At 55.9% G+C, this 20,209-nt stretch overlaps 1 protein-coding gene across 10 annotated transcripts in view; it reads right to left on the bottom strand.

Moving 5' to 3' along the window:
• GRB10 (growth factor receptor bound protein 10) overlaps positions 1-20,209 on the bottom strand; it is a 216,193-nt gene that overhangs the window by 82,152 nt on the left and 113,832 nt on the right. For 9 of the 10 annotated variants that reach the window (XM_059934345.1, XM_059934344.1, XM_059934343.1 and 6 more), the window contains 2 exons: positions 11,181-11,382; positions 6,983-7,124 (listed from right to left, as the gene is read on the bottom strand). In XM_059934345.1, coding sequence (XP_059790328.1) covers positions 6,983-7,124; positions 11,181-11,382 — 344 coding nt within the window. The remainder of the gene's footprint in view (positions 1-6,982; positions 7,125-11,180; positions 11,383-20,209) is intronic. The other variant, XM_059934355.1, reaches the window with a different exon arrangement.

Genomic DNA, 20,209 nt, shown 5'->3' with positions numbered 1-20,209 from the left:
ACCCACACCTGCACACTCCTGACCACACGTGCACACTCCCACACACATTTACCCACTCTCACTCACACCTGCTCACTCTCACCCACACCTGCGTACTCCAGCTTACACCTGCCTACTCCCGCTCACACCTGCCGACTCCCGCTCACACTAGAGCACTGCTGCTCACTCCTGCCCGCAACTGACCACTCCTGCTCACTCCCACCCACACCTGCACACTCCCATTCACAGCTGCACGCTCCAGCTCACACCTGCCCACTCCCGCACACACCTGACCACTCCTGCTCACGCCTGCCCACACCTGCCCACTCCCGACCACACGTGCACACTGCCACCCACACCTGAACACTCCCACTCACACTTGCCCACTCACACTCCCACCTGCCCATGCCTGTGCACACCTACAGACTCCTGCTCACTCCCACCCACACATGCTGACTCCTAACCACACCTGCTCACTCCCACCCACGCCTGACCACTCCTGCTCACCCTCGCCCACACCTGCCCACTCCCGCTCACACCCCCCCACTCCGGCCCACACCTGACCACTCCTGGGCACTCCAGCCCACACCTACCCACTCCTGACCACACCTGCAAACTCCCACCCACAGTTGCCCACTCTCACTCACACCTGTCCTCTCCCGTTCACACCTAAGCAATCCTGCTTACTCTCATACACAACTGACCACCATTGCTCACTCCCAGCCACACCTGCTCACTCCCCCCCACACCTGCTCACTCCTGATGACACCTGCACACTCCCACGCACACTTGCCCACTCCCACTCACACCCACTCACTCCCACCCACACCTGCACAATCCCGCTCACACCTGCCCACTGCTACACACACCTGCTCCCTCCTGACCACACCTACCCACTCCTGCCCACTCCCTCCCACACCTGCCAACTCCCAAACACACCTGCACACTCCCACCTACACTTGCCCACTCCCGCTCACTCCCACCCACACCTGACCACTCCTGCACACTCCCACCCACACCTGAACACTCCCACCCATGCTTGCCCACTCCCGCTCACACATGCCCACACATACCCACTCCTGCTCACTCTCACCCACATGTGCTCACTCCTAACCACACCTGCACACTCCCACACACACTTGCCCACTCCCACCTGCTCACTCCCACTCACACCTGTGCACTCCCACCCACACCTGCCCACTACCGCTGACACCTGCACACTCCCACACACCTGCACACTCCCAACACCTGCCCACTCCCGCACACACCTGCCCACTACCAACCACAACTGCACAATCCCACCCCCACCTGCAAAATCCCACCCACACTACCACACTCTCGCTCACACCCGCTCACTCTCACCCACACCTGACTACTCCTGCTTTCTCCTGCCCACACTTACCCACTCCCGAACACAACTGCACACTCCCACACACACCTGCACACTGCCACCTACCCTTGCCCACTCCCGCTTACATCTGCCTACTACTTTGCACACCTACCCACTCCTTCTCACTCTCACCCATATGTGCTCACTCCTGACAACACCTGCACACTCCCACACACACTTGCCCACTCCCGCTCACACCTGCTCACTCCCACCCACACCTGCACACTCCCGCTCACACCAGCCCACTCGCGCTCACACCTGCCCATTACTGACCACAACTGCACACTCCCACCCACACCTGCACACTCACACCCACACTTGCCCACTCCCACTAACTCCCGCCCACACCTGCTCTCTCCCGCTCACACCTGCCCACTACCGCTCACACCTGCTCACTCCCGCCCACACCTGACCACTCCTACTCACGCCCGCCCACACCTGCCCACTCCCGACCACACCTGCACACTGCCACTCACACTTGAACACTCCCACACTTGCCCACTCCCACTCACACCTGCCCATGCCTGTGCACATCTACCCACTCCTGCTCACTCCCACCCACACCTGCTCACTCCTAACCACAACTGCCTACTCCCACACACACCTGCCCACTCCCACACACCTGCCCACTCATGTTCACACCTGCCTACTCCCACCCACACCTGAACACTCCTGCTCATTCCCGCCCACACGTGCCACTTGTGACCACACCTGACCACTCCCACCCACACCTGCTCATTCCTGCCCACTCCTGCTCACTCCTGCCCACACCTACCCACTACCGACCACAACTGCACACTCCCACCCACACCTGAACACTCCCACCCACACTTGCCCACTCCCGCACACACACGCTCACTCCCGCCCACTCCCAAACACCACTGCACACTTCCACCCACACTTGCCCACTCCTGCTCACACCTGTGCACACTTATCCACTCCTGCTCACTCACACCTCACTCCCGCCCACACCTGCACACTCCCACGCACACTCGCTCACTCTCACTCCCACCCACACTTGCCCACTCCCTCCCACACCTGCACACTCCCGGCCACACCTGCCCACTCCGGCTCACACCTGCCCACTGCCACACACACCTGCTCCCTCCTGATCACACCTACCCACTCCTGCCCACTCCCTCCCACACCTGCACACTCCCACCCACACTTGCCCACTCCCGCTCACACCTGCCCACTCCCACCCACACCTGCCCACTCCTGCTCACGCCCACCCACACCTGCACACTCCCACTCACATCTGCCCACTCCCACACACACCGGCCCACTCCTGCTCACACCTGCCCACTCTCGCTCACACATGACAACTCTTGCTCACTCCGTCACACACCTACCCACTGCTGACCACATCTGCATACTCCCTCCCACACCTGCCCACTCTGTCCCACACCTGCCCACTCCCGCCCACAGCTGCCCACTCCCACTCACACCTGTCCACTACCAAACACAACTGCACAATCCCACCCCCACCTGAACACTCCCACCCGCACTAGCCCACTCTCGCTCACACCCACTCACTCCCGCCCTCACCTGATCACTCCCGAACACAACTGCACACTCCCACACAGACCTGCACACTGCCACCCACACTTGCCCACTCCCGCTTACATCTGCCCAGTCCTGTGCACACCTACCCACTCCTGCTCACTCTCACCCACACGTGCTCACTCCTGACAACACCTGCACACTCCCACACATACCTGCACACTCCTGCTCACACCTGCAAACTCCTATCCACACCTGCACACTCACACCCACACTTGCCCACTCCCACTCACTCCCGCCCACACCTGACCACTCCTGCTCTCTCCCGCTCACACCTGCCCACTCCCGGACACAACTGCACACTCCCACCCACACCTGCATACCGCCAGCCACACTTGCCCACTCCTGCTCACACCTGCTCACTCCTGCACACACCTACCCACTCCTGCTCACTCTCACCCACACGTGCTCACTCCTGACCACACCTGCACACTCCCACACACTTGCCCACTCCTGCTCACACCTCCACTCCCACCCACACCTGCGCACTCCTGCTCACAGCTGCCCCCTCCCGCTCACACCTGCCCACTCCCAAACACACCTGCACACTCACCCACACTTGCTCACTCCTCATCCTAACCACTCCCACCCACACCTGCACACTCCTGCTCACTCCCACCCACACCTGCTCACTCTTGACCACACCTGAACACTCCCATACACACTTGCCCACTCCTGCTCACACTTCACTTCCACCCACACCTGCACACTCCTGACCACACCTGAACACTCCCACACACACTTGCCCACTCCCGCTCACACCTGCCCACTCGCGCCCAAACCTGCCCACTCCTGCACACTCCCACCCACACCTGCTCACTCCTGACCACACCTGCACGCTCCCACGCACACTTGCCCACTCCCGCTCACACCTGCACACTCCCACCCACACAGACCTGCGCACTCCCGCTCACACCTGCACACTCTCACGCACACTTGCCCACTCTTGCTCACACCTGCACACTTCCACCGACACCTGCCCACTACCACTCACACCTGACAACTCCCGTTCACACCTGCTCACTCCTGCTCACACCTGACCACAACTGCTCACTCCCACCCACATGTGCCCACTCCCGCCCACACCTGACCACTCCTGCTCACTCCCGCTCACACCTGCCCACTCCCGCCCACACCTGCCCACTATCGACCACAACTGCACACTCCCGCTCACATCTGCACAATCCCACCCACACTTGCCCACTCCTGCTCACAGCCGCCCACTCTCGCCCACACCTGACCACTCTTGCTCACGCCCACCCACACCTGCCCACTCCCGACCACACCTGCACACTGCCAACCACACCTATACACTCCCACACTTGCCCACTCTTGCTCACACCTGCTCACTCCTGCCCACACCTGACCACTCCTGTTCACTGTCGCCCACACCTGCCCACTTCTGCTCACTCCCGCCCACACCTGACCACTCCCACCCACACATGCCCACACCCACAGCTGACCACTCCTGCTCACTCCCGCTCACACCTGCCCACTCCCGCTCACACCTGCCCACCCCTGACCACACCTGCCCACTGAACAGCTGTCAACTGGTCACAGAGAAAGAAAGCCAGAGCACAGTGGAGGAGGCCTTGACTCATCTGAGGGGGATCTAGACCACTTTGGGCAACAAGGGTTCTTCCTTTCGAGTGGCTGCTTGAACCTTTCACTCCTTCCACCACCCTGACTAGTGAATACAGAGGCTTCCGAAGCCCCCCTGTGCCCAGCTCCTTCCAGAAGGCTTACACTTTTCTCTTTCCCACTTGACCTCGTCCTTCCAGTGAACGAGACGGCGTTAGGTGGGCCCCATGTGTCCAGCACACTGTGTCCATTTTTATTCCCTGTCAGAGCTCCTGACTGGACGCTGACCCCACTGCTTCCTCTGACTTTGCAGGAAGAGAAGGAAGAGCACGTTTCTCTTGCCCTCAGGTAAGTGGCAAAGGAGGGGCCCCCGCTCCCATCATGGTCACTGAGACTGGGCGGGCAGCTTGAGGCTGCCAGCCATCGCTACTAGCAGCACCAACAAAACACGCATTCAGGAGCTCAGAGCCCAGTGCGGTCAAGAAACATCCCTTTGAGCCAGTTAGCAAACAACGAAGAACACCAAGTTTCTACACGTAGGGCTAAGTGTGGAACATCCTTCCTGGTCGCCGGTCCCAGAGGGCGGAGGAATCTTGGTGACAGAAACTCAGGCACCAATGCAACGTTCTTGTGGGGGAACTAACTCTGATCCCAAGTAAAACAGCAGGCAAAATCCCTGGGTTTCCTGATTCTGCTTACAGAGTTGTACAGTCCACGGGGTGGAGGCCGGTTTTCTTGCCAGCCGCTGCGAGAGCCAGATAATATTTTCATGATCTTATTTTAGGACGGGTAATGTTGTAAACAACCTCAGTGTCCAACCCACAGACAGCTTGTCTAGACCCTTATTTGAAGCAGAAGGTCACCAGGCAGGCAGACATCCCAGACGGACTTCAGGCATGTGATGAGGGCTGTAGCCTGGCCAGCGCTGGCCGCGGAAAGGGACCCTGACCTCACCTCTGAGTGCTGATACAGGGACGGCGCAGCCCACTTGCGAGGCATGAGGTCAGAAGGCAGCAGCTCTCGGGAGCGGGCGAGCGTCAGGAGAAACGTCTCCCTCACAAGAGTGCAGACCCCGCATGGTGCAGGGGATGGATATGCAGAGAAAGAGGATGTGTGACCTATCATGCTTGAGGACAACAAGGGTGGAAAAGTGCAGAAGAGAGTGGCTCCACCAGAAAAGGCAAAGAGGCTTCTGAAATACACTCACTGAAAAGAAAGAACATCAAGGGCTCAGGAAGACCTAGTTTAGTGGCTAAGATCAGAGGTCCCAGATCCTGGTGTCAGGTGCTGCCCAGCTCCACCACTCACACTGGTCCCCACCAGCTCCACCACCCACACCGGGACCCCCACCAGCTCCACCACCCACACCGGGACCCCCACCAGCTCCACCACTCACACTGGGACCCCCACCAGCTCCACCACCCACACCGGTCCCCACCAGCTCCACCACCCACACTGGGACCCCCACCAGCTCCACCACCCACACCAGGACCCCCACCAGCTCCACCACTCACACCGGTCCCCACCAGCTCCACCACCCACACCGGAACCCCCACCAGCTCCACCACCCACACTGGGACCCCCACCGGCTCCACCACCCACACCGGGACCCCCACCGGCTCCACCACTCACAGCTGGGCCTCAGTTTCCCAAATGCAGACTAGATGTACCATTTGTACCTCTCAGGTTTGATTTGAGAAGTAAATGTTATTTATATAAATAAACACATAAACCACATAGAATGTTGTTTTCGCCATCTTTGTTGTTGTTATTATTATTATTGTTATTGTTAGTGCCATACCCCATTGTGGAACATCACCGGGTCCCCCTCCCAAGCCTGCAGCTCACCCTGGGCCAGGCCCTGCCAGCCAGGAGGGACGGAACTGCCAGCCCACCCTTCTGACAAGGTGATGACTGGCGATTTGACCGTGGATGACTTACTGAAGCTCTGCCTGTCTCCTCCCCTGGGGACAATGTGTGTATCACAGGCACCTCGAAACTGCTGGTTTAAAAGTTGGCTGTCACCTTCTGGGTCAAGTCAAAATCCTTCTGCCCTGAGTACATCCTATTCAAAGTCAGGAATGTTACCAACCGTTCAATTACCCTCCAGTCCCGGTGCCCAGGGAAGCCCAGGTGTAATGCCTCATTGATCCAGACGAAGATGACGGTGGTGAACTAAAATTCATCTTTCAGCATCAAATGATCAGTACTATTATTTTTTTACCATTTTTATAAGACTCTTTCTATACCATATAAACATCTAAGACATCCTAAATGTTGTTCCTAAATCATTCCAAAGTGGCATTTTGGCCAGTAAAGGAAAAAGCTTTGCCAGGGAACAAGCCTGGTAGCAACAGGAGAAGAGCAAAGACCCCACAATGTCCCTCCTTTCTTCCCAGAGCCACGGGCCAGCTCGTCTGTCCTAACTCCGCCGCGAGCAGCCTGGCGTTCCAACCAGGGGTGGCTCACCTGCTTCGCAGCAGCCGGGCCAGGAGGTAAGGAGCCCGGCGTGAGCGCAGGGGGGCTCCCGGGGCCGCAGAGCTCGGGGAAGGGGTTGGGGATGGCCGGCAGAGACGACGTCCTCAACTGCTGGTCCTCCTGCTGCAGGCGCCTGCAGGAGAGACAACGCCTGTCAAAAGCTGCCGTCCGCTCAGGACCCAGGGGTCCCACGTCTGGGAATCTGCCTGGAAACCCGAGGCAGGGACTTGTTTGAATGTTTGGACACCTGTGCCCACACCACACCGCTCACAACCGTCAAAAGGAGGGAGCAACCAATGGCCCACTGTCCCAGGAACGGTGACACAATGTGGTGTAAACGTGCAGCGTGGCATCACTCAGCCTGCACGGGGAAGGGGATTCTGACACGAGCTACAGCACGGATGAACCGTGAGGACGGCACTGCAATGAGGCACCTGGAGCAACCACATCCAGAGACAGAAACAGAGTGGAGGGCCAGGGGTCGGGGACAGGGTTTCAGATGTGCAAGGTGTGCAAGTCCTGCAGACACAAGACACAGAGGAAAGAGAGGAGGGCCCTTCCTATAACCGCTGGGCCACGTGCCCAGGAGCTTACTTGGACGGTTAACAAACCCCACTCCTCCGTAACAGCCTCCTGGTGACAGAAAACCCAGGGGACGCATGAGTCCTTTGTCACACAGAGCAAAGGTGCAGCCATGCTCACCTTCAGGACCTCCCAGCCCGGGAGTACTGCTAACCAGTGACTCAGCGGAGAATGTTCTACTTTGTTTTGAGTTACCGCACAAGAGGCTGACTTTCTGGTATCCTAGCTTCACAGAAGTGCGCAAAGCTTCCCTCTTTAGGAGGCAGTTTTGAGCATTTTAAAAGTCCTGTCTTTTAGGGCAGGGAAATGACTCCAGACAACACTGTAAGGCTGGATCCCCGTCATCACACATTTGCGCAAACCACAGAACGCACACCAGCACGAGCCAGCCCCAGTGTGAAGCAGGGGCTCTGGGTGGTAACGATGGTGCTGAGGGTCGTCGGTTACAACAAGGGCGCCGCCCCGGTGGGGGTGTTGATGGAGGGGGCTGAGCGTATGCTGAGGGGGATGGGGAGAGCATGTGGGAAACCTCTGCAGCTGCCTCTCGATTTTGCTAGGAACCCAAAACGGCTCTTAAAAATAAAATGTTAAAAAAAAAAAAAGGTGCTAATTGAAAGAGGCCAGACACAGAAGGTCACATATTATATGAATCCACTTGTCAGAAATATCCAGACCAGATCAATCCACAGCACAGAACACAGATGGACGGTGGCCAAGGGCTGTGGGGAGGGGAAAGCAGGGGGGGCCCTGCTCAGTGGGTGGGAGGTTCCTCCGGAGATGGGGATACTCGGGAACTAGACAGGGTCGGGGGGGGGGGGCGCTGCACAGCCCTGGGAGTGTCCTTACCGCCACCCAACACACACTATGAAGTGATTCAGTCTACGCTGTGCAAATTTCATTTCAGTACATTATTTTAAACATTGAAAAACAAAGTGTTTATAGCGGTTCACAAGTATCACCCAAAGCCAAACCAAGGTATATCAGACAAAGCCGAAGAGTCCCATTCAAGAGGCCCGTGGCCAAAGGGTACTTCGCTCCACAAGAGACACGGGAGGCGGGGTCAGGGACCGGGAGGAAGGGTGGGACCGCACTCCTCCACCCATCCAGGTGCGAACACGCCCCCTTCACTGCACTCCCTCCTCCTCCTCCACCTGCCACCACCCCTCTACTCTCCAGTTTCTGCTCTGTACCTGCTGTCTTCAGACATGTGACAATCTCCGGGAAGTCCTCGGCAGGGCAGACCTGCTCCTTGGGCCCCTCACCTGGGTCTGCATCTGGGGTCCCCACTCACCAGGTATGGGCCAAGTCACCTCCCCCGGTGCCTGTTTCCTTACCTGGGAACTGAGGGTCACCACGCCCGCACCTAGTAAGGCTGCAGTGACCGTTCCATCAGCTACTATATGAGGGCCCAACAGACTTATACACAGGAGGTGCTCAGCAAACACAGGAAATCCTCAGCAGACCCATTTACAAAATGAGCCTCTGGGGATCCTATATTGGTTGTCCCATTTTTTAAAATGCACCTGAAGATGAGAAACGATACGACAACGTGAGAGAATGTCGCTGAGAAGAGGCTGGGCCCGGGACCGGTGTCCGCTCTCTGGAGGGAGCGAGCCTCCTGCCCTGTGCCCATCGAACCCTGGGATTCAGTACCCGCAGCCCCTGGGCAGAGGGACAAGTACGGCCAGGACTCCAGACTCAAGGGTCCTGGACAACTAACTGGCAGGGAACCAGGCCTTCCCGCACCCCCGTCCTCTGCCTGGTCCAGCCTCGTGCACCGTCACTGCGGCTGCCACTCCATCCTCCCGGGGCCTCCCCGAGGCCACCACGGATGGGTGGCCAACACACCCCAGACCCAGAGAAGCTTGCAGGAGAAAAGAATGTCTCCCCCCAGCCTGAACTCACCAGGAGCTCAGAACACAGGGGTGACGCCCTAGGGAGCAAAGTGGCACATACACTGGAGGATGGATGTGACAAAGTGACAAAGGGCAGGACGCCGAGAAGCAGTGACCCCGGGCCACCCCGACCGCTGCACCCCACCTGCAGACACTCGGTCCCCGCCCCCCGAGACACAGCTGGCGACCTTGGGCAAGAGGGGCATCTGGCTGCAGAAGACATAGGATGTCGGGCTGGAAAGAAGGCTCACAGAAGTTTCCAGAAGCACAGCGAACACTCCATCCCCACAAGGAAAGGAGATTCCCAAGAAGACGCTCCAGCCCGACAGACGTCCCGGCCACCGCACACCGCACAGCCTCCGAGAAAGCCCAGGGAGGCAGCAGGTGTCAGTCACCCCCTCAACCTCCCTCACCTGAAAACCTGCCAGAGCCAACGCGGGCCCGGGGTGGGGACCGCGGAGAGCTCGTCTGCTGGATTTCACAAAGGCCTCCACCCAGAAGGTCTCCCATCGCCCCCATTCACAGCCACTGCCCCGACTTCTCCCACTCCCAGGCAGACAGACAGAGCCGAGGTGCCCCCAACACTCTGTCGTCCCCCCCCATATCCACAAGCTGACAAATCTCATCCACCCCCCATCCCCGGTAGGGCAGTGCCACCCTAGGCTGGTCCCTGAAACAGCTTCCAAATCCCCCCCACCCGACCCCAGGCTGCCAGAACTACCCACCGAAACCCAAAGCCAAGCCTCACTCACCTGCTCAAACCCTTCCCCCGTCTCCCCCCTTGGAGGGGCTCCCAGAGGCCTCTGGATCTGGCCCTACCTGTTGGTATCTCTCTTCCAACCCTCTCTGTGGAGGTCTGAGAGACACACAAAGCCGTGCGTATTCAATGTCCACAACTGGACGAGCTTGGAGAGAAGAACACGCCGTGACCCGGCACCGCAGTCTGGCCGTAAACATCCTCCAGTGTTCCCGCCCACCCTCCTCACTTATTTACTGTTATTACTTTGTGTGCGTGTGTGTGATAAGAACACGTCACACGAGACCCGGCCCCGCAGGAAGCTCCTCAACACGCGGTTCAGGCCGCGCCGCACGGCACGCCGGCAGGCCTCGTCCACCGGGCCAATCTGACCCTCTGGACCCTCCGACCGGCCCCTCCCGTCCGGCCCCCGGCCCCCCCGCAACCCGCTCCGCTCCCCGCCTCCACGCTCCTGACGCCTTCAGGCTCCTCGTGGAAGTGGAATCGCGCAGTAACTGTCCTTCTCTGTGGGTGCCATCTACTCGGCACACGGCCCACGCTGCCCAGCAATGGACGAACGGACGGAGAAAACGTGATACACACACGTGGCACGTACACACATACACTCAGCCATAAAAAGGGAAGGGGGTCCGGCCACTTTCGACACCAGGGCTCATCTCTCCTGCTCACGAAATCTCTTCCCCCACCCTTCAGCCCCTGCTCACCCTGCAACACCCCGTTCAGAGGTCTGCTTCCTACAGGGAGCCCTCCTACACTCCCCGGAGCCCCTCCCTCCGGTCCCGGCCTTCCCACGGAGGCTGAGCCTCCTCCACCCGGCCGCCGGGGGAACGGGATCGGGTGTCTGAGGCCGCACGTTTCTGCCCAGCCCCTGGTCCCCAGCCGCACTCCGGGCAGCGAGGCCTGGGAGCCCCCCCGTGGACTGCCGGGCCATTCGGTCGTTTGTTCCAGGGCCCACCTGACGGCGAGGATGTGCATGGGCTGGGACCGTTGCAGCCTCTGCCGCGGGGCCACCTGCCCCTGCAGGGGCCTTGCTCCGGGGGGCCGGCCGCGGGCATGCTGGCCATTGTGCAGGAGGGGCGCCGTCTCCGCGGCCGCGCACAGGCTCTCCAGGGACGCGTCCATGTCGTTCACCAGCGTCTCCAGGTCCACGTCGTCCTCTGTGCGTCGAAAGGGAGAGAAAGACAAACGTCAGCAGCAGCGAGGGGCCCCGGCCAGGTTCCAAGACTCACGCCGTCTTAAAGTACGACGTGAGGGTGGAGGGCGGTAACTGAAACAAGCACACATTTCTATGAGGAACCAACTGTGTCATCACATGTATGGATATCTGTCGATACTCCAGAAGCAATCCAGTAATGACAGCCCATCTGCCTTTCCCATCTGCACGGGAGACCCTCTCGGGGCATCTGCTGGGGTGCAGGGGGCCACGCACAGCCTGAGCCCCGACCTCAGCTGGCCAATCGCAGGGACGCAAGGAGCCCTAATGAGGCCAGTCACGGCTTCTCCCTTCCCCGAAATTCCAGAAGAGAAGCAGGGAGACAGGAAGGGAGCAGCACCAGACCCTGATCCCAGCCTCGTCTGCGAAGGCCACCAGAAGGGCCGCAACCGCGGCAGACAGGCCCCCAGGGGCTGCTGGTGAGCCCCACACCTGCGGGCCTCGGAGTGCCCGAGAGCCAGAGGGAGGCCGCCTTCACACAAGAAGGCCTGAGGCCGACGCAGAGAGCGGACGACAGGGAACGCCAGAAAGAGAGGTGGGTAGCTTTACGTGTCGGTGTGGCTGAAGCCAGTCAACCATCATTCTAGATGCTTCCGTGAAGCTATTCTGAGACGAGAGTCTAAGAGAGACGAGGACAACGAGGGCCCCGGGAAGAGGGGTGGCGGCTCTTCCCGGGTCTGCAGCCTGCGGCCCCGCAGACATGCACGTGGACGCACGACTGTGCGAGTCGACTCCTCCCAATTACCGCCCCAAACACACGCACACGCACATCCCGCGGGCTCGGCTCTGGAGATCCGTCCCTTTCTAACAACACGGCCGACGCGACTGAGGCTGCCTCTCACGAGTAGGTCACAGGTCACCCAATTCACAGCCCATCTGCTCCCCCGGAGCCCAGGGGACACCCAGGGAACAAACCAGAGCTCAGGGCCCAAGACAGCAAGGCCTCGCCCCACCCGAGGTGAGCGGCCCCCGAGGGGCGGGAGAGCCCCTGCTGCCCCACCCCTGCCCCTGTCCTGCGCCGGCCGGTTCGGGGCCCAAGCCCCAGTCCCGGGTCGCCACCCCTCCGGGTCTGCAGCTCTCACTGGAGCTCACAGTGGTGCCAGGCCAGCAGGTGGGCGTGAGGAATCAGTGAGTCCTCACCTGCTCTGTAACGGAGCCTGGCGCAGGGTAAACACTTGGTCGATGTTATTTATTTGCTCTGTTTCATTTATTCCTCACAAAACAATGCAGAGTGGTGCCTATTAACCTGGTTTAACAGCCAAGGAAGTCGGTCCAGGTTAGTCAAGTAACTTGCCCCAGGTCACACCAGCAGTCAGCAGGGAACCTGGAATCTGAAAACAAGTTTTGCAGCTGCCAACGTGAGCTCACCAGGTGCGCACTCCATCAGTGAGCTCACGGAACTTTCTGGAACACTGACCTCCCTGCCCCTCCCGCTCCCCCCACAAATGTCTCCGATGCCTCTGCTTTGTTCAGCCTCCCTGTCTCACGAGGCAGAAGGGCAGGAGGAGACAGAAGGAAACAAAACAGAACAACAACAAAAGCCAGCCTAGAAGGCACAGAAGCCGCAGGGTGCAGGGGTCGGGTCGGCGGGGGTGTTTAGGGTCAGGGAGTCTCTGGTCAGGTGCGGGGGGTGGGGTGCAGGTACGGGGAGATCCAGGACGAGGCAGGAAGGCCACAGAACACCCCTCTCCCAAGGCCCCTTTACCCTCCAGGCAGTGGTGCCCGAAAGAGAGGTCTGGGGAGCGTCTGGACCAGACAAGAGACGTTACAGTCTGCAGGCAGGCCCTGCGGAGGACGGACAGACAGACACACGGATGGCCCAGTGTGGGGTGGGGTGGGGGGTGGGTGGAGAAGGACAGGCGGCTGCTGAAATCGCAGCAATGAGAGTGCAGTCCCACTGGAGCCAAGGACAGAGGCCCAGGCGGGGTGGGTGGGGCAGAACCTGGGAAGAAGCGGGGTGTCTGGGGGGGGGGGGTTTGCACAGAGACCCCGGCACCCGGGGCAGGGCTGACGGGGGAGAGGGCAGAGCCCCGCACCTCCAGGCCTTGGGGGAAGAAGGAGCCGAAAGATGCTGCTACAGCTCAGGTTATGCGTTGTCTAGTATTAATCCCGGGGCCGGATATTAAAAGGACCAAGTGCTGAATCGATACTTCATAACTAATTACGGTGAACTCAATCATTAATCCATCACAAGGGAGAACGTGGGAGTCAGCGGGCAGGGCTCTTTCTCAGAGTCCCGGGGGCAGGTGGGGAAGAAGAGCCAGACCCCTGCAGGGAGTCCCCCACATGCCCGCGGGCCCCTGGTCCCTGCGGGGCCGCTGGGTGCAGGTCCTCGTCCGCAAACTAGGAAGCAACATCGGCAAGGAAAAAAAAACCGTGGACAACGGCCACCCAAAGAGAGCCGTCGTTGAACAGGAGAGAGCTCGCCTAGTCATCTGACGAGGAAAAGTATGAGTTGTACCAGAGTTCCCAGGTCGGAGCTTCGGGAAAGTTCTAGCATGTGTCCATCGTGAAGGCCACTCGTCTCCTTTACTCACATGTGGCTGATCTGTAATCGCTGCTTAAGTAAAACTCTGTAAAACAATAAGTCCATGTGCCACCCTCCCTCACCCTAGTAACAACTCAGTATTTCCATCTAAATGGACCATCTAAGAATCAACAGGAGGAAACACCAAGTCCACTGGAATTAAGGAGTTGGCCTTGGCTGTAGACAAGTGGCCTTGGTGTGGACAGGCGGCCTTGGCGTGGACGGGCGGCCAAGGGAGCACAACGGGGGTCCGATGGTGCTTCACCAGCGGCGTCTCCTACTTGATTAACATGCGGAGGAAGCCCAGCAGAACGCAAAGGCCACTGTCTACCTGGCTTTCTCCCGGCTTTAGAAATCAAACAGGAATAGCGTTCTCGCTCTCTGACAGATTTCAGCCAAGAAAATAAAAGGTCCTATCCCCTCAGGTGGATTCTCCTTCGAGTCACTTCTTCCCTACGCATTTCTGAAAGCCCTTGGCTGTGCCCACGGCGGCAGGCCTCTGTGTCTCCTGTCCTTTTCTTTCTGTTCCTTCTCCCGCCAGCCAGGTCCTTCCTGGGCCACCCCGTGCTGCACTCAGGTCACTGTGCTTTCAGGAACACGGAGTGATTCTGACGTCATTCAAAGTAAATATAAAGGCAAATTGGACGTAAGCTGGTAAATGTAAAGGTAAAAAAGGTGTAGGTGCAATGCACGCCCTAAAGTGCTTTAACTCTCCTCTGAGGTGGGTTATTGATAAAACCACTTTCTACGCTAATACATTTAATGGTGAATCTGTTAGAGCCAGGTGAGTCATTTAACATTCACTTGGTAGGTTAGAATTTTCATAAATCAACTCCAACCACTATATTGGCATGTTTCAAACTTGCCTATTTTCCACAGCCCTTAGAGCAAGAATAGAGACTAAAACATCCTAATCTAGGACAAACTTTAAAAATTTCCTGTGGGGTCAGTTAGCATTTTGTCTGTTTAGATAATAACATCACTTAGCGTTGTCTGATTCTACTTAAACTTTGTTAAATTCTAATAAAGACTGATAATTAAATCTTCCTAACAAGGGTTTTAAAGGGTTGATTCTAAGGAGGACGCTTCTCCTCCTTAGTAAAAAAAAATTACTACACTGAGATTTTGCTGGAATGACATTCAGTTCTTCCGAATGTCCCACGAGCCAGTCCACCGTGGAGCAAGGGCCCTGCGTCTCTCCTACACGTGGGGGCGTCTGCACGAGTGCACGTGGACTGGTGCTCACCCACGTGAGGAAGCCTTCCCGCAGCGTCGTGCAAGTGGCAGAATCAAACACCAGGGCGTTAACAAAGCAGAGGCTTCTGGAAAGGACTGTTAAGATGAAGTGTCTACAGCTGCTACCTTGAGGCCAAAGTATCTGCCGTGAGCCGGTACCTCTAAAAGGAGTCCTGCAAGGCGGAAGGGACACAATTCTATATGTGACGTTCCACTCCATACGGATTTGGGAGGGTATATTTACTGGACAAATGTAGGTCAAACAACATGGTTGTAAATCAAGTTATGAATAGTTATTTTCCTTCCTTAAATAACCCAGTCCGAAGCTGGCCAGAGACTTTTGTCCCAAACGTCTGAGTCGATCATCGGATCCCCAGATCACAGGTGTATCTGGTCTCACTGTCATCTTTAGCAAAGGAGGCTCACTGAGGTCTAAAATGAGTACAAATTCGGTGAAACACATTCATGTTTGGATTATTCTGGGAGAATGTCTTCCAGAAGCCAAGCCAGCAAGAGGGCAGGCTGCAGGCAGAGAGGAGAGAGTGAGTCACAGGAGGACCTGCCTGGCACTGCCTCCTGCCACCCCCCGAACCCCACTCGCTCCACTGCCCCCTGCTTGGTTCACAGCGCCCTCTAGTGGCTTCTTTAATTAGATAGTAAAGATGACACTGGATCCGCTTTATGAAATTATTTTGGCACCTTAAAGAAATGCTACTTGCACCACGTGTGCACCAGATGCATTCTTCCTGTCCTTTCTTTACGGACCCACGGAAGCCTCTCCCCCGTCTCCCCCCATTTTCACATATGAGGCGCACGCTGAAGTAACAGAGAGCTGGCAGGGCAGGGCACCGACTTCCTTACAAGGTTCAAACCCTAGAGGGTGATAAAGAAAATATAAAAAAATAGATGGCATTTGTAAGGCTGGGGTAAGAGAAGAAGTATATATTTTCATCTTCCTCCAGGGTTCCTGGCACACAGCTCCTAAAATCCTTGTAATTTCCTAACTGATACGAGTTAAGGGGAGCATCTTTGTTATAATATCTGGCCCTTTTCTGTTGTTGTTCCTGAAATAGCTCCCGAGCTACTAGTAAAGGTGAAAGAAGTGTGTTTTGTTAATCATAACAAGCCCCTTTCGACTAGGTCTGAATTTATGGGAATGAGGTGACTTCTGCAAAGCCCCCAGATAAGCACTTGATAGAGACTGGCTGCCAGGGGAACCAGCTGTGTGATTAGAGGCTGGGACTTTTAGCCCCACCCCCGAGCTCCAGGGAGGCCAACCGCAAATGGCCAATGATTTCATCAATCATGCCTGTGTGATGAAGCCTCTATAAAAACCCTACAAGACTGGGCCTTGAGAGCTTCCAGGGCGGTGAGCAGGTGCGGGTGCTGGGAGGGTGACCCAGAGGGCAGGAAGCTCCGCCCCGCCTCCCCGGGTACCTTGCCCTCTGCATCTCTTCATCTGGCTGTTCCTGAGTTGTACCCTTGACGACAAACTGGTAAACTAGTGAGTAAACCGTCTTGCTGAGTTCTGTGGGCTGCTCCAATAAATGATCAAACCAGGTACATAGCATCAGAATTGAACTAAATTGTAGGACAGCCAGCTGGGGTGGGAGAATGACTTGGAGTAATTCTAAGAACAAAAGTATTCAGGGAGTTTTCTTGACAGCACAAGACCTGAAAATTCCCCAGCACATGTGCAAAGGCCAAAGTTCTCACACATTTCTACCTAGACAGGAACTAAAGGCCCAGCCTGCAAAAGCACTTTCAACCTAAACCATGTTCCCCGGGCAAGCTTTTTTCGTTGACCTCTAAGCAGTTAAAACCTTGTACAAATATAACTCAACATGCTACTGATATACCTTTTTGCACACCAATTCATCTTCAATCCTCATGTATTCTAGTCACGTGTATTTAATTTTTAGTATGTAGAGGTGCTTGGACATAAGTAAGCAGAATAAGAAAATGAAGTATTACACCATTAGAGTAGTCTTTTCTGTTCTGATTCATGATATTTAAAGATATTCAGCCAATATAAAAGCAAATCACCTAACCCCAACTCCAAATAAAAATACAAATGCAACTCCCAAATCCTGTCATTAAACAAACAAACAAACACACAAAACCAATGCTTTATTTCAGTGGTTACTTGGGCAGGCAGGACATAAAAACCCTCAGAATTAGTCTGTCTGGCATATGCACAGAAATACATACACAGCATTGGAGAGATTCACAACTCCTGATGTTTTCCATGTTTACAAGAGAAACGTTTTCCCAACATGCGGGAAAACTGGCGTCCTTTCCTGTCTACCACCACAGACAACAGTAATTGCCAAGTTCAATGCCTATTAATTGAGAAATACAGGTCAACAAAATGATTAATTAAACAACCTGTGAGAATTTGCGTGTTTTTTTTTTTTTTTTTTTTTCATTAGGACCATATATACATTCGAAAAAGTGCTGCCTACACTTTTTGGGCGGCTGTGGGGCTCAGAGGACCCCCTCTCCCAGGACCCGCAGCCCATGTGGGTGGAACCACCGCCCAGAGCACAGTCAGGGTCAGCTGGTGACAGGAAACTGGACAAATACACACACACACCCTGGGACCAATCCAGTTAGACAAAGTGAACATTAAAACAACCCTCCCAATCTGCTGATGCTGAGCAATCTGTGCCTTGCTTTGTATCAATAGCTGGTAGCCTGATTATTTTTCTTGGAATGCCTTTCCTTCTGCTAATCCAGATGCAGGACTGTGCACTCAGAAAGGGAGCGTGCGTAGTTAGTTAGTCGTGAGTCCAGTTCCTGGAGAGCTCCGGCACTTTCTTCTGTTCTTTAGGAACTGCATCCAGCACCCCTCCCTAGAGCATCCCACAGCAAGTGACAAAGCCAGCATCCTACCAGGCAGCCCTGGTCGATAATACAGAGTACGTAGACCGCCGACGCTCTGCCTTCACGACATCTGTAACCTGTTTTCCTTAAAGCCACATTTAGGTCTACACGTTCTGTCTAAAGAAGCACCACCCCTTATGACTGCTTAAGGGTCTACAGCTGTGACTTAGCACAATCAAGAGGCGATTTAGACGCAAACCCTTGCCTACAACCACACAGATGAGAAAGGCTGTGGGCACTGCTTAGAGGTTTGTGCATTTTACGTTAGGTATGTTTTACCACAATTAAAAAAAAAATAATAGTGAAAGCATTTTTTAAATTGGAATGCTTAATATTCTCAAATACATTCACTTAAGGTCTTCTCCTGGCTGATCTACTTGGGTGCCTTTAAGAAGCCCTCAGCCCTAAACCTGCCTGCCTGGAACCAATGCCACGTGCTTGGACCTCACGGGCAGGGCGTCCTGGGCTGCCCCACCCTCCCCGGAGCCCACTCCAGGGGACACCCTGCCCACCCGCTGGCCTCAAGCCCCATCCGTCTGGCGGACAGGTGCCCCCCTCCCCGATTCTGCACACCTGTGGTCCTCACTCGTCCCCAGCATGAGCACCAGCCCCCGCCACTGCTCTCTGCCTGCACACGTGTGGCTTCCTCCACCAGCAGAAAGAAACGGTATGGACGTCACTCCTGTCAGTCATCACAGGGGTGGGCTCCTGGGGTCAGTGCAGGTGGCCCAGGGTGACAAGTGGGGACAGGAGTTTAGTGTGGAAAAGAGGCAAGGGTCCTTCCCAGAAAAGAAATATTTCATCGAAGCGATGGATGCAAGAACCTAGGCAAGAGGTAAAACAAGATTCAGGAGGTGCCTAGGCCATGGAGGCTGAGGGCCACGGTGGGGGGTCCCTGGGGCTGGCTTCTTGGGTGACCGGCCAAGGACGCCCAAGCAGACTGGCTCCTGAAGGCCCAGGACCACCACACTTGTTTCCCGAGTTACACGAAACGTGAATTCCTCTTCCCAGCGAACATTAACTTTTAGTACACACGTGCATGCTTCTCCACCAACGCCGTGGACTGCAAAAGGTAGGTACTCAACCATACCTGTGTGCATCCTCTGATAAGGGGCTCATGTTTCGATGGCTTGTGCAGGGCCTGACCGTCAACGGAGGCTGAACGAATAGACCCGCAGAAACACAGCCAGCCGGCATCCTCTCACAGCCCTGCCAACCGCTCTTCACCCGTCTCCCCGGAGCGGCTGGAAGGGCCTGGATGCTGGCTGCAGTGACCCTCAGGGAAGAAGCTGGGCTACGTCTCACCACCGGGTCTGTGGCAGCCCAGGAGGCTGCAACACACGGAGGGCAGGACGCGGCACTCCCTCCGGGGCAGATCAGAGTCAAACGCAGACATCCTAGCAGCCTGACAAGCCAGCTCCACCACCATAGCAGACAAGCAGAAAAGTGATTAATGATGAATCACTCTGGACTCTGATTCCCCTGAGATGTACTTGTTCAGTCTATGTCTTACGAGAGAGCTGCAGAATAATTCTACCCAAAAAACAAATAAAGAAAACGAGGAAAGCTACGCATTCCACTCAGTGATCCCATTCACTGAAATTCAAGAACTGGCATGGGAGAAAAGAGCGTAAGTTTCCCCCTTTCTTGGATTTTTATCCTGTCACACTGTTGCCAGGAAAGACCTGGACATCACATAAGTTTCTTTCAGGTCTTTTAAGACTGTTTGTTTTCTGCACCTTGGAGCACAATTTTCCAGGACCGAAAAGTCACAACTGCCAAGCAAGGACCAAGAACCCGGGCTACAAATTGCAGAAAAAACTACAGACTCTGTTGTGTAATCTCTATTTGTACTATTAGAGGACAATTTGGGGGAGCGGGGAGAACGAAACATACTCACAAAATATCGCTCAAAAGGGGCAAAAGATTAATTGCATCTTTCTCAAGTCATCCTTAGCAATTTAATCTTTTTCTCCTCAACCTTCTGATTTTGATTCCCAATTCTTCTATTACATCATAAATCAGGGCAGAAACCTGGGAGCAAGAAACTATGCAAATAACTTGTCATTCTGGAAGGTTCCCATTTTCCATTAATCTTAAAAATATTAATCCAAGAACACTG

Source organism: Balaenoptera ricei, chromosome 9 (genome assembly GCF_028023285.1).
Source record: "Balaenoptera ricei isolate mBalRic1 chromosome 9, mBalRic1.hap2, whole genome shotgun sequence".
In the NCBI taxonomy this organism is placed as follows: Eukaryota; Metazoa; Chordata; class Mammalia; order Artiodactyla; family Balaenopteridae; genus Balaenoptera; species Balaenoptera ricei.
Note: the sequence above shows the minus strand (reverse complement) of the source record. Positions and strands in the feature narration are given on the sequence as shown.